The 14,324-nt window shown below is 40.4% G+C and overlaps 1 protein-coding gene across 1 annotated transcript; it reads left to right on the forward strand.

Annotated features, from left to right (window-relative positions):
• Positions 1 to 1,444: 1,444 nt before the first annotated feature.
• On the forward strand, positions 1,445 to 3,301 carry LOC114420552. Its single transcript, XM_028386416.1, has 7 exons — positions 1,445 to 1,606; positions 1,720 to 1,926; positions 2,026 to 2,276; positions 2,570 to 2,651; positions 2,733 to 2,888; positions 2,974 to 3,117; positions 3,200 to 3,301. The coding sequence occupies exons 1-7, from the start codon at positions 1,445 to 1,447 to the stop codon at positions 3,299 to 3,301; spliced, it is 1,104 nt and encodes a 367-aa protein (XP_028242217.1).
• The last annotated feature ends 11,023 nt before the right edge of the window (positions 3,302 to 14,324 follow it).

Genomic DNA, 14,324 nt, shown 5'->3' on the forward strand with positions numbered 1-14,324 from the left:
AACCATATCTGAAATTCACTAATCATAATTAGTGAAATTTTGGCTCCACAAATTCAATTTCAAATTCAAGTGAAATTTGAATAGAAATTCAAATTTCCCTCCCATTTTGTGTGACACTTAGGCTATAAATAGAGGCTATGTGTGTGCATTTTTCCAACTTTGATCATTTGAAAATTAAACTTCAGATTTTAGAGCTCTTTTAGAGTACAAAATTTCGTGCTTTTCTCTTCCTCTCCCTTCATTCATCTCCTTCTTCCTCCAAGCTCTTATCCATGGCCTCTTATGGTGGTGAGCTTCTTCTAGACTCATGTTCTCCTTGAAGTGGTGTTCCTCTCTCTCTTCTTTCTCCATTCCGCTGCCATTCATCTTCCAAGAAGCAAAGGAATCCATTGATGAAGAAGATCTTGACTTGCATGCAAGTCAAGGTACTGCTGAGTGCTAAGAGCATACATGTTCATTAAGTAAAATAAAATTGAGGAATATGCCAAGCAAAATTTACAATTTTTAGCCACTTAATATTCTACTTTTTCTACATACGACTAGTTAGAGAGTGAAACATTTTTTTCTCAATGCTTTGATTCATTAAGTTTAATATAACTAGAAATGATATATTGTGCTTTTAAGGCCAACCCACCCTGCTGTTCCAAATTAGAGCTGGGAAATTCTAAGTCAACAAGACAACAAGATAAAATCCAACTATTAGGCCTTGTTTAGATAAACTTCTCCATAAGCACTTATAGAAGGAGAAAATAGGAAAGTGAAATGAATTAACCTTCTCCATGAGCTAAAATCAACCTACGCATTGTAGCTTTTATAAAAATGAAGTGCATAAGTTGATTTTGGAAGAAGCCATTTTATTTTAACTTGTTATTTTCTTCTCCTATATGTGTTTATGGAGAAGTTTATCCAAACAAGGCCTTAGTAATTTGCCACTCTCATTAAATAGGAATGCTTTAAATTGCAAGAGAAAAGAGACTATTACAGTTCATATGCACATGCTAACAGAATAAGAAGCACAACCATGCAAAGTAAATGCTGGCAACCATACATAAATGAAATCCTAAAAACCTTTCAAAAAAATAATTGACTGAATGACAACCCTACAGTCAATGAAATGCTGACAACTTGCATGACTTTGATTCAAAGAAATTTGCGTTAGACCAATGAAATTTGAGTGAATGAAATCAGTGATGGAATTTGCGATAGACATTTGCAGATCATGGTTAGGACCTGAGGATTAGGTCGTGCCTTAGGGCACGATACTGGCAGAGGTCTGGGTAGAGGAGATCGTGCTAATTCTGATGATCCTCCGCAGCATCGATGACCTACGACATTCGCATGCAGGCAATGAGTACATGTGACTGCTGCAGACGATGAGCCAGTGGTCTCTACGACAGAGGTTGTTGGAGCTTCGGTTGAGGCTGCCGTATATGCGGATGAGTCGATGGCAGGAGGTGATGTACATGACATTGGGGCAGACACTCCTGCAGACACAGGCGCACAGGCTGCTGAGGATGAGCCTAAGGGATTTCCGGGTGGTCCGAGGGACCCATCTGTGCTAACCAAGTATGCGAATCACGTTGCAGGCAGTGTATGGATGGGAGAGGTATTTATAATATTGAATTTTAGCTAGTTGTTAATTATACTTTATGATTGAAATTTGTTTTCCTTTAAAAGATGATGTTAACGAATTGTGTGTTCCTTTAAACTTCAATTCAGGAGCTTCCTGAGTTAAAGCTAACCTCTCACGGGAGGAAGGTGCATAGTTTAGGCAGGTCTGTCCCTGCCATTGACGGGCTAGCTGCTGGGACAGGACTAAGTCCTCTAATCGCGTGTTCGGTAGAGATTGGCGATCGGGGACTTTTGTCATCGTTTGTCGAGCGGTGGCACCGGGAGACGTCTAGTTTCCATCTCCCTACGGGAGAGGTGACGATCATGCTGGACGACGTCTCGTCTCTTCTGCATTTTCCCGGGGTTGGTGACTTGCATGCCTTTTAACCCTTGCACGTGGATGATGCGGTACAGATGTTGGTGGACTTATTGATGGTCTCTGCAGAGGCTGCCAGGGCTGAGACAGGGCAGTGTCGTGGACCGTACGTATGCCTACAATGGGTATGTGATATTTATGAGCGCCGATGCCATGCAAGTCATTGGACAGTTGCGGCTCGTGCGTATCTTCTTCATCTTCTGGGTTGGACTCTGTTTGCTAACAAGAGTGCAACCAATGTTCATGTTGTGCTTTTGGAGGCCCTTCGTGACCTCAGTCAGACCGGGAGGTACGCCTAGGGAGTAGTTGCGCTGGTGCATATGTATGACCACCTGAATGATGTTTCTATCACCAACAACCGACAGCTTAGCGGTTACATCACACTACTGCATGTAACAAACATGTTGTTTTTCATTCGTTGAGGTTCAACACTGTTTAACTTTAAATTTTTTTAGACTTTCATTATTAATGTTTATGATTTCATGTTACCTCTGTAGTGCTAGATATAAGAGCACTTTCCCTCAGTCGCGAAGTCCACTGCTGATCCAGACTACGACGAGGGGATTCACCGCATGCCTGTAGGTGGATTGCTACGAAGAAGATCGTGAAGAGCATATGTACACCAGCGTATAGGGAGCGCTTGGACCGACTCCGGATTCCGGATGTCTGTTGGATCCTATATGGGGAGCACCGACCGGTCCGGGACTTCCATATGATTTTATGCTATTCCGATCTCCTGCGCTAGGGGCCCGTTGCTGTGTATTACCGACCAAAGAGGGTCATGCAGCTGTTTGGATACACCCAGACTATTCCTGCTCTGCCTGTCAATTCATGGGTGTCGTATGATGATATACACGATAGGTGGATGCACTATTCGGATCATATGGTTGCAGCAGGTGAGGTGTGCGCTGTGCCAGGTCAATATGCCAGCGACTACATAGACTGGTTCTTCCGCCATTTCACATCCTTTCATGACACCAGGCTAGGCATCAGATCCTCTGCCAGATGGTCATGCTTTGCAGCCCCGAGTCATCCCTCAGGTCCCAGAGACAAATATCCCTCACGTGCCAAAGCCAGGAGCACCATCGATATCTGCGAGGCCCGCTGTGGATGAGCCTGGACATGCAGTGGTAAGTAATACTAATAATTTACGTCATTTATGTCATTATTTTCATAATAATTTGTCTAATCTGTTTGTTTTGTATTTAACAGGAAGTTTGCTATGGGATTGCTGAGAGGTTGGAGCGCCATCTGAGCCTAGGGGTGGTCATGCCAGGCTCATCGAAATTTCACAGCCAATTAACACAAATGTAGTCCTTCCTCTACTACCTGTGATTGTGTCTGACCTTAAAATCACCGCCACAAATCCATTTTCATGAGCAACGGATCGAGCCCACCACAAAACATCATCTTGACACTCAAACACCTACAAAGCAATCCACATAATTTACGTTTTCTACCAGTATTCATTTTATTAAATCTGTGACAAACATTAACATTATAACCTGAGAAGTATTGAATGCATCGGAACAATCAACATATGGTTCATTCGCACGACATGCTTCTTCATTTTCATAATCCATATTCGCTTGTTCTGATATTATTTCATACATCCACTCATCTTCGTCCATCTAACCAACTGAAACAAAAAATGGCCATACAAACAAATTAATAATTTAAAAAAAAGGGAAACTAAATTCAAAAAACATCAAATATTAATAATTACTCTTACGGATCAAGATGATCCGTAAGTCACTTACAGATCAACTTGATCTGTAACAGTAACACACCAACTTACGGATCAAGTTGATCCGTAAGTGTTACACACCAACTTACGGATCAAGTTGATTCGTAAGTCACTTACCGATCAAGTTCATCCGTAAGTCATCTGTACGTTCCCGACACAACCACCACCTTCTGCGTACCTCATTTGCCGACGCCGACCATTGCAATGCTCAAGACCGGTACCTTCACCTTCACCGCACCTAATCGTTGCCAACGAACCCACGAACCAGAGACAATGCCGCACGAAAAAGAGAAAATGAGAGAAGCACAAGCAACAAAAATGGCGTAAACTGCATTTCTAAAAAAAATAACGTTTTTATGGAAGAAAGAAGCTAAGGGCATTTTTGCCATTTAAAAACTTTGTTGGATGCTAGTGCACCTAGCAGCACTTTGAAATTTATTGTAAATAAAACGTATTTGATTAAACGCTCCAGAAAAACATGGCGAGTCTCTCTCCGTTTAATTCTATTTGCTTGTGGTTTGCTCATGTATCATGCAACAACACCTCGTGATATAAAACACCATGAGATTAAGGGTGACATAAAATATCTGTAGAAGTTGTGGAAATGGTTAAATATTTGTCCAAAATACATTTCCAATAGATTGATAACTTACTATTAGAAAAGTAATTATTATAAAAATTAATAATTTTACTATACTCAAATCATACTTTCTTTTAATCAAATGATTGAACATAAATGGTTAATATACTAATTTAAGGTTGAATTATTAGGATAGTATCTGAGTTTGATCCTAGACAAAAACAATTCTTAGTCAGACTTTACTTAATTTATGGTCGTCTAACTCTGAATTAGTTAGTAAATTTTTAGTGTTTATTGAAAAAAAGACTTAATTAAGTTTTTCATACTTGAAAAATAGACCATTTTTAGATTATCACATAACATTCATTTTTTTCAACTAAGTACTTGAAAAAATTTTATGTTTCAACTTACTACCTGTCGTTAGTCCCCTTCCATTAAGTGATGGCGTGGCAGACATAGTGCCATGTCATCACGCCTAATCACTGACACCTCACTCTCATGTCATCACCTTCTTTCATTTCTCCCTTCTTCCTTTTCTCCAATAGAAACCACTACCACCATGCCACCATCGTCAACCACGCCACGCTACCATTGCCGTCAACCGTGCCACACCACCACCGCTCTGTCCAACCCCTTCTCCTTCTTCTCTTCCCCTTCTCCAACGGAAACCACCACCTCCACCATCAACCGCCACCACAACATAGTCCAACCCCCTTCTCCTTCTCCTTCTTCCCCTTCTCCCCTTCTTCCAATTTTCCCCAAACTCTGAGGAATGCTTCCAATGAAGTTGTTCTCCCTAAGATGTAACACCTCCACAGCCGCTTTCAGGATCTTTCCCAAGTAACCTGATGGCTCTGGTAGCGTTTTCCTGACTGTCCATTCTTCCTTCCTTGAGAAGCTTCAACAGTGGGGGCACACTCTTTCTTTGATGAGTTTCCCATAACAGTCATTGTTGCGAGTGAGGGAGATGAGGGAAGCGACAACATCAAAACATTCATCCAAGGAAGTTCCAGAGAGAAGAATGACAACCTCTTCCCAGATGAGACAGAGGATGGGCTCGTTGGCGGAAATGGGAGGGAGGTCAAGGTACTAGTCATCACCCAAGTCGGTGGAGGTAGAGATGTGGAGTAGCCATTGTGATGCAATCCTACCCCCCAAGGGCATCAGATAGAAGACTCCAATAAGATTGGGCCAGAGATGCAAGAGAAGGCCCTAGGGTTCTCATGAGCCCTAGGGTAGATTTTAGGCACATGGGCTATGTATGAGCCCACATATCTTTGTACATATTAGATTAAGGTTTCATTATTTTTGGGCCTTGTATTTAGGGCTCCATAGTGTAGGGAGGGTACCCTAGTAATGTAGGATTTTTCAGCCCTTGTATTTTAGGGCACCTAGACTAGTTTTTGTATTAGGGATAGTTTTGTAATTTCACATGCATTAAGTGCAATATTTGATGTGTATGTTGAGAGATAAATTTAATTGAATTGGGAGAAGCCTAATCCAATTAAATTTTGGACTATCTTAAGGGGGAGGTGAGCATTTGTTTGCTATACCCCATTGTCACATCATATAGTCATACTTTGTGCATGTCCTTTACGCTTTACATGCATCATGACACCTAAGCACACTTAGTGGAGAATCTTGGACTTGATCTTGGATTAGTGGGCTTAACCATAGCTAAAATTCACCAATCATAATTAGTGAAATTTTGGCTCCAAAATTTTCCTCCACAAATTCAATTTCAAATTCAAGTGAAATTTGAATAGAAATTCAAATTTCCCTCCAATTTTGTGTGACACTTAGGCTATAAATAGAGGCCATGTGTGTGCATTTTTTCAACTTTGATCATTTGAGAATTACACTTCAAAGTTCATACCTCATTTTGTGTGACACTTAGGCTATAAATAGAGGCAATGTGTAAGGCATAAAATTTTGTGCTCCTTCTCTCCTTCTCCCTCCACTCATTTTCTCTTACCTTAAGGCTCTTATCCATGGCTTCCTATGGTGGTGAGCTTGTTTTGACTCATCTTCTCCTTGAAGTGGCATCTACAATCATCTTTCTTCCTTCTCCATTCCGCTGACATTGATCTTCAAGAATCAAAGGACTCCATTGACGAAGAAGATCCATGGCCTACAAGCTTCCCATGGATCTACATCATGTGGTATCAAGAACATCTTCATCTAGGTAACATTCTTTTGGTTCCTCTATCTTTTTGTTTGGTCAATTAACTTTAATTCCTTGTTCTTCATCTTCTTCTCCATGTATCTCCTCCATTGTCTTGTGGTTTGGTTTTGTTTAAAGAAGATTCAAAAAAATAATCCAATGAAATCTTAGATCTACACTTGTTCTTGCATTTCTATGGTTCAAATTTTATAGATATACTCTTGAATCATGTTTTTGTGTTCATTTTAGGTTCTGTCATTTTTCATTCATAATCTTCTTGTGTTAAACCTTTAGATCTCAATCTTCTTCCAAAATATAGATTAGAAAAAAAAAACACAAAAATCTAAGTGTAAATCACTTAATCCATGTTGTAAGTTTGTGTTGAATTTTGATTTTGTTGATTGAATTCTAGATACATTTGTTCATGTATTCTTGTCATTCTTAGCCTATCTTTTGAATTTTGAGTCTAATTCATGCATGTTATTTAGTAAATAACATGTTCTAAATCAATTCCTAGAAGTAGTCTTGTTGTTGAACTTCGTTTTGTTTTCTAAGTTTCCTATATGATGCCTATGAAGAAATTGAGTTGTGGTGTTGAGTTGTGGCTGGATTTGTGAATCAAAATAAGTCTTAAGCTCTCTTGAATTGTGTTATTCAAGAAAATTGATCATAAGAAAACACAAATTGTAATAATCCAAGCCTTAAGCAACATAAACACTACTCTTGATTTCTAGGTTGAAATCGCTGGTGCTGGCAGCTTGAACATACGAATTGTAAAAATTACTAGGAATTGGTCACTGCGAATTTTGAGCTGAAATGTTTACTGAATTTTCTAGACATCTGGACCAAAATTATAAAAAAATGACCAAGTGATTTGGATAAAAGGAAAAAAATACGGAAAATCACACAAGTTGGCAGGAAAATCAGTGTCCAGGAAAAAAAAAGTGAAAAGGAAGTGTGCTTGTTGTTTTGGCTCAAAATTTGTTCTATAATTGGTACCTATTTTATACCAATCTTAGTTCTGAAATTTTAATTGAAAATTAGTGTGAAAACAAGTGCCACAACTAGAGGTTTCTTGAGTCTTTTTTTTTTAGTTTTTTTTACTATACTCTAGAGCCATTCTAGGTTTCTCTTTGAGTCCTAGCTTGCTTTTGTGTGCTTTTCATTGCTCTAATTGTTGAATAATCCTTGAAAATTTTTCTTGTTAAAACTCTATTGGTTTATCTTTCATTTCATTTTTTTGGTCTTTGGTTATTGCTTGTCTCTTTGTTTCTTTGTTTGTGAGTTGCCATATAGGGAATTGGAAATGAGAATTGATGTCATCCCTTGAAGAATTTGAGTCAAGAAGCAATGGGCCAACCATCTTAAGAGCTATTGGAATAAGAAGCACTCCAAATTGAGTGAATCACCAAAGGGAGAACAACCACCAAAAATTGAGGATTGTTTTGTAATTTTGTAATTGGCAATTTACTTACCTTCATTGCTTTCAAATTTCGTAACAAAAAGGCCTTTCATTGGAAGTGTGTTGGGAGCCTCCAATAGGTTACCAAACTTCCATTTGTGTGTAATAATTTTAGGCAATTTTCCCTTAGGATAGTGAGTGTTTTGTTGGGAACCTTAAATGTGGTCATGCAAACACTCTTAAGATTTGCCTTGTTTACATTTCTTGCACTTTAATTTTTTGCTTACTTTCATAGCTTATTTTCTTTACTAGTCACACCTAGTTTATTTTGTAATTACATAATACTTTCTTCTTGCTTATCACGCTTATCTTGAGTTCTTTTACCTTTTACAAACCCCCAACAAGAAAGAACAACAACTTAGGAACCAACTTGAGTCATCATTCATCTAGTGTTAATGGTGAGCGTACTAGTCATAAGGACCCTTTATCTAGAATCTTAGATGAATTGAGTTCCCTCAAGTTATGGAAACAAAAACTAGAAAGAAAAGATAAAGGAAAAGAGAGGGTAGAAATAAATCAATATGAGAGAGAACAAATAAGAGAGGAAGAAAGAAGAAAAATAATGAAAGAAATGGAAAAAGAAAAATATGCCTCCTATAGTAGTCATGACTTTTGCAAGAGCCTAAGTGAAGAACTTAGTGACTATTATAGAGGAAGGCATAGGTCACATCCTAGACCTTACTCCCATAAGAGAGAAAAGGTAAGAAAACCTCAAGAGGCTAACATTAACCTCCTATACTTCCATGGGAAGTGTCATACCCTAATTTCGTCCGGGGACCTTTGCTTGATGACATGCGACCTCTGTTTGGTCCTTGTGAGGTGCTTGGCACCCATCATTAGGCAATTTGTGAAATTCCGGGACATGCTGGAAAACAAAAGAATATATTGATGCACAATCCGTAAGGTTCCGTGACACACCGGAAATCAAATGGAAGCATCGTTGCACAACTAGTGAGGTTCCGTAACATTCCGTAAGTCAAAAAGGGGATGATTATGTAATCCGCAAGGTTCCGTAACATTACGGAAAGAAAACAAGTATCGTTACGAAATTCGTAAATTTCCGTAACTTTACGAAAAAAGAATCACCAAAAAAAGGCAGGGGGGTGTACTTAGTAAAAATGGGGGTGCAAATAGCAACCAGGCCCACTTGGGCCCTCCAGAAGATTCCTCCAGAAGGCTGTTGCTTCTGGAGGAAGCAACCCTACTCGCCTGGGCGAGCTGGGTGGCAAGCTTCTCCCCCAATTTTCTATAAATAGGGGGAGAAGTGAAGTGAAAAAGGGTTCAGCCCCTTAGGCACTTCTCTCTCTTTCGAATTTGCTTGGAAAAATTGTTTCCGTGAAGAAAATCCAAGCCGAGGCGCTTCCGAAACGTTTCCGTGAGGAATTTCGCGAAGGTTTCGACCGTTCTTCGACGTTCTTCATTCGTTCTTCATCGTTCTTCGATCTTCAACGGGTAAGTACCTCGAACCAAGCTTTTCGATTCATTCTATGTACCCGTGGTGGTCCACATTGTGTTTCGTGTATTTTTATTCTCGTTTCATTTACTTTTTATACCCCCTTTTGACATGCTTAAGCCATTTTATTAAAGTCATTTCTCGCTTAACCTAAAAATAAAATAAATTTCCAACGATCGTTTGAATTGTATTATCCGTTAATTTCGGTTAAAATGAATTTCGACCGTTCGGTCGTGCAGTAACCACGTTGGAAATCAAAAAAAGAGGTAAAATAATAATATAATAATCAAAAAACGTCTTTTAGTAAAATAAAGCGGAAAATCAATCGGACGCTTTCTCTTTGGGATTTCTCATTCTCAATTGAATTGATTAATAACTAAAGTGAAACTAAGGCTAAAATCAACTCGCCTAGTCAAGCTCGTCCATAAAAATAGGTTTTTGAAGTTTGTCATTTCAATTTCTTACTAAGTAAAATGGATCATTTTCAAGGTCCAACGCCTTAAAATGATCACCTTTTAAAGTAAAAAAGAATCAATTGATAAAAAAGAACTACGTAGGTCTGATTTCCTCATCGCAATTGAGGAATACGTAGGAGCAAAGGGAAACACCCTTGTCGACCACAAAAAGAGAAAAATATAAAAAGGGTATAAAGGATATAAAGACATAAAAAAGAAACGTAAAATCAAGGTCATGTTTGCACATTCGATGAAAGGCTGCCGTCTCTTGTGACGGACGTGTGGGGTGCTAATACCTTCCCCGCGCGTAAATACAACTCCCGAACCTTTCACTTAAAAAGTTCGTAGATCACGTCTTTTCCGGTTTTTCCGATGTTTTCCTCAAATAAACGTTGGTGGCGACTCCGCGCGTATTCCTTTCGTGGAACACGCATCCCGCGAGTCACGCGTCGCCCTCCCGCCGAAGGGTAGGTTGCGACAGTTGGCGACTCCACTGGGGAATGTTTTTAGAGAGTTAGGCCATTTAATCTTGTGCAAAGTTTTGTCATGACTTACTCCTTTGTTGGTTTCCCTTTATTATGTTCTTGTATATATAACTCTTTGATGCTTTTAGTGCATTTTTTGTATGCATGAGGTAAATATTTATTCATTTGATGCACACAAACACTAACACTATTTGCACACACGGTGAGTTGAGAAAGGGGCCCTATACCCGGGTTCGTGGGAACATAAGGAGTGGAGGTGAATCCGTGATCATGCTAGGTCTCCGACTTGCTTGATTACAGTGAACCCTCATCTAGAGTTTTTATCTTTGAAAACATATTGTTGCTAGTAGTCCCTACTGCTGCAGTATGTTCTTCGAAGGGGATGATACCTCTAGAAACCATCAAGAGAGATATGACTACCTTGGGGGTTATCACTAAAAGCCTAGTTAGCTCTTTCCCTTATAGGTCCCTTAAATAGGGGCACAGAGCAAACACGCTGCGTGCCATTTTTCACACTGCCAAGCATAAGTATCATATACCCTCTTGCTTATATTTGTTTGTGAATATTGTCGTACTATGTACATCCCCATGTTGTGCCTTTCGAATATGCATCATGCGTGGGTTTCGTCTTTGATCCCCTCACTTTAGCAAACCGACGGAGGGTCCGTGTCGCCTTCTTAAAAACATACGTTGGGTGCCACGCTGCCCAAACATTGTATCGAAGAAGGAAACAATTTCTCGGGCTCCCGTATTCGTAAATTGCATCTGTGTCATATGCATTTCTTCATGCATTCATCCATTCCACCCATGATAGATGTCGGAGTTTTGATTCGGACTAGATTTTATTTCACTTTAGTAAAACATGGGATCAAGTCAAAAGCCTTCGCTTAAAAAGAGGTTCTATCAAGTCAAAATCAAGAGCTTAGAGGTCACTAGTTTACGAGAGTTGGGGCAATTAATGGGTCAACTTCAACAGCAAGCCTTCCGCAAAGCCTATGGTAAGATTTGGGACCTAGCTAGGGTAGAAGTCTCCATGGAACTGATTGCATCCCTTTCCCAGTATTATGACCAGCCCCTAAGGTGCTTCACATTCGAGGACTTCCAGCTAGTGCCAACTGTGAAAGAGTTTGAAGAAATCCTGGGATGCCCACTGGGAGGAAGGAAGCCATATCTTTTCTCTGGTTCTATCCCTCCACGACAAGAGTTGCCAAGGTAGTGAAAATCTCAGCACAAGAGTTGAACCAGGTAAAGCAAAATAGGAATGGGGTAGTCGGAGTATCAAGGAAGTGTTTGGAGGAAAGGGCAAAGGCCTTGGAAAATCAAGGCGAATGGGCTTTCTTTTATTGACATCTTGGCGCTTTTGATCTTTGGAGTTGTCCTCTTTCCGAATATGGAAGGGTTAGTGGACCTAGCAGTGATTGACGCTTTCCTCGCCTTTCATCATGGCAAGGAAAGCCCGGTCGTCGCCATTTTGGCCATGTATGACACGTTCGACCGGGGATGTGAAAAGAGCGACGCAAGAATTTTTTGTTGTGCACTGGCTCTCTATGTGTGGCTGGTTTCACACCCTTTTCTCCAAGAAGGTAGGCCCGTCTATCTGCTACAAGGTCACCGCTCGTGCGTCGAAAAAGGAAAGGCGAATTGGGACCAACTCTTGGCTAGCATGGAGGGGCGTCTGTTAATTTGTTCCCTCGCTAGAAGGAAGGAAGAATCAGGATTCTATCTTCATGCGAAGGATGTCCAAATGTTCCCTTGATGGAACAAGGGGTTGTATTAATTATAATCCCGTCCTCGCCATAAGACAGCTTGGCTACCCCATGAGAGGAGTGCCATCAGACGAAAGCATCACGCCTTTCATCGCACGGGGTTTCGGTGACCACAACGCGAGGGTACTCCAAGGAGTTCACAAGGCATGGGATGCGGCGTGAAGAAAGGACAGAGAGCTTAGGGGAAGCAGTAATGGGATCATCGGCGGCTATCATAAGTGGCTGAGAGTCCGAACACAAGGATTGGATTGGCTCCCAAATCTAAAGACTGTGAGAGACGATGAGGTTAAAGCTTCGGAAGAAAGTGATGCGGTACAAGCCCTAAAGACAGAGCTTGAAAGAGCCCGGGTAGTCGAAGAGAAGTTCAAGTCCATAGCCATCAAAGTCTGAAAAGAGTATGATGAACTAAGGGACGTCAATATGGCCATAGCTGAAGCCTTGGAACGAAGAGGTGAAAGGAATCATCACGGGTCAAAGGCATGATCTCCGAAGAGGTGAAAGGAATCATCACAGGTCAAAGGCATGATCTTGAAGGACGAGCTAAAGGTTTGCCTTAGGTCGAAAAGAAATTTGTCCCAACAGTTAAAGCGAGACTGAAGGGAATATGTGGGCCATCATCGATAAGTGCAAAGAGAAGCTAAATCTAGCGGCGACTCACGAGCAAAGGCTAAAGGATGAGTACGCCAAGATATCAGTAGAAAGGGAAGCAAGGGAAAGGGTAATTGATTCATTGCACCAAGAGGCAACAATGAGGATGGGCCGATTTGCTCTTACTTCGAACAGGAGTCAAGAACTTCCCCGATTGCTAGCCAAGGCCAAAGCAATGGCGGACACCTACTCCGCCCCCAAGGAGATCCACGGACTTCTCAGCTATTGTCAGCATATGATAGACTTAATGGACCATATGATTAGAAACCGCTAGGAAGTTTGTATTGTCGCTCAGATCTTGACTAGTTATAACTTTTTGAAAAAAATGAGTTTATCCCACGTTTTTACTCCAAAAATCAGTGCGAATCAAGTCACTCCCACATTTTATCTCTAGCATGCATTGTATGTTGGTCTCGCCCTTTGTCACGGGAAGCCGGAAGGTCCATATCACCTTCTTAATTGTACACATGGGGCACTGCGCCCCCAAATGTGCAAGTAAGAAGAGATAATTTTCCGGGCTCTCGTGTCCGTAAAATGCATTCATATCATGGATCGCATAAGCATCTCTTCATAACATCATAATGAACATATCGTTCCTGCATTTGTCCGTTATCATATTCCAGCCTCACATTTTGCATGAGTCATGGCATCATCATGCATATGCGTTCAACAAACTTTTTGATCTGCAAAATTGCATACCATTTGTTTTCATGTTTGCTCATCCTTGTGTTTTCCTCTACAAAAACAAAAAAGGGGAAGCGTGAAACTTCACACTACATTCTTAGTTGCATGTGTTAGGCACCATGAGCCAACCATGTTGGGATCATAAACCCATTTCTAAAAATAAAAAACACACAACAACAAAACAAAATAATTGAACATGGTACCTAATGCATGGTTAACTAGGAAATGGTGTTTCTTCGGGCATCTCAATTTCATAATTACATTTTCCATGCATAGCTTAAAGTAAGCCCGAGTCATTCATCCCTATGAGATGTTGTTGAAGTATTGGCGATCAGAATTGCCATTCCTTGGATTATAGGGTTGAACCAAGCTCATGCTTTTATAAAAAGGTTCATCAAGTCAAGTTGAAATATGGAAGTAACCGTCTTGCAAAATTGGGGCAAAAGATGAATCGAGTCACATCACTGCTTCGTCTACTGCCAAACATATTTAGGATTGTTGATGTCCTTGTTACTTCCAGTTTCACCTTGACAAAGATGTCATGGACCATGTTGAAAATCTAAATGGATTCAACCCCATATCCTGCGTAAAAATTCGCAATACTTCAACTGTACGTCATTCGCATACATCCATGCTTTTCATTGGTTGCATTGCTCATTGCATTCTTTCCTTGAAAAATAAAATAAAATAAAATAAAATGAACTTAATCATTGTTATCAAAAAGAAAAGGACACGCTTTACGGCGCCCTTACCGAACTCGTGCTAGAGCTAGAGTAATGGGTGAAGCAGAGGAGGTGCAAGAGAAGATGAAGGCCGACATGGAGGCCATGAAAGAGCAAATGGCCACAATGATGGAGGCCATGATGAGCATGAAGAAGATAATGGAAGCCAAT

This window comes from Glycine soja, chromosome 7, assembly GCF_004193775.1.
Source record: "Glycine soja cultivar W05 chromosome 7, ASM419377v2, whole genome shotgun sequence".
Taxonomy (NCBI): Eukaryota; Viridiplantae; Streptophyta; class Magnoliopsida; order Fabales; family Fabaceae; genus Glycine; species Glycine soja.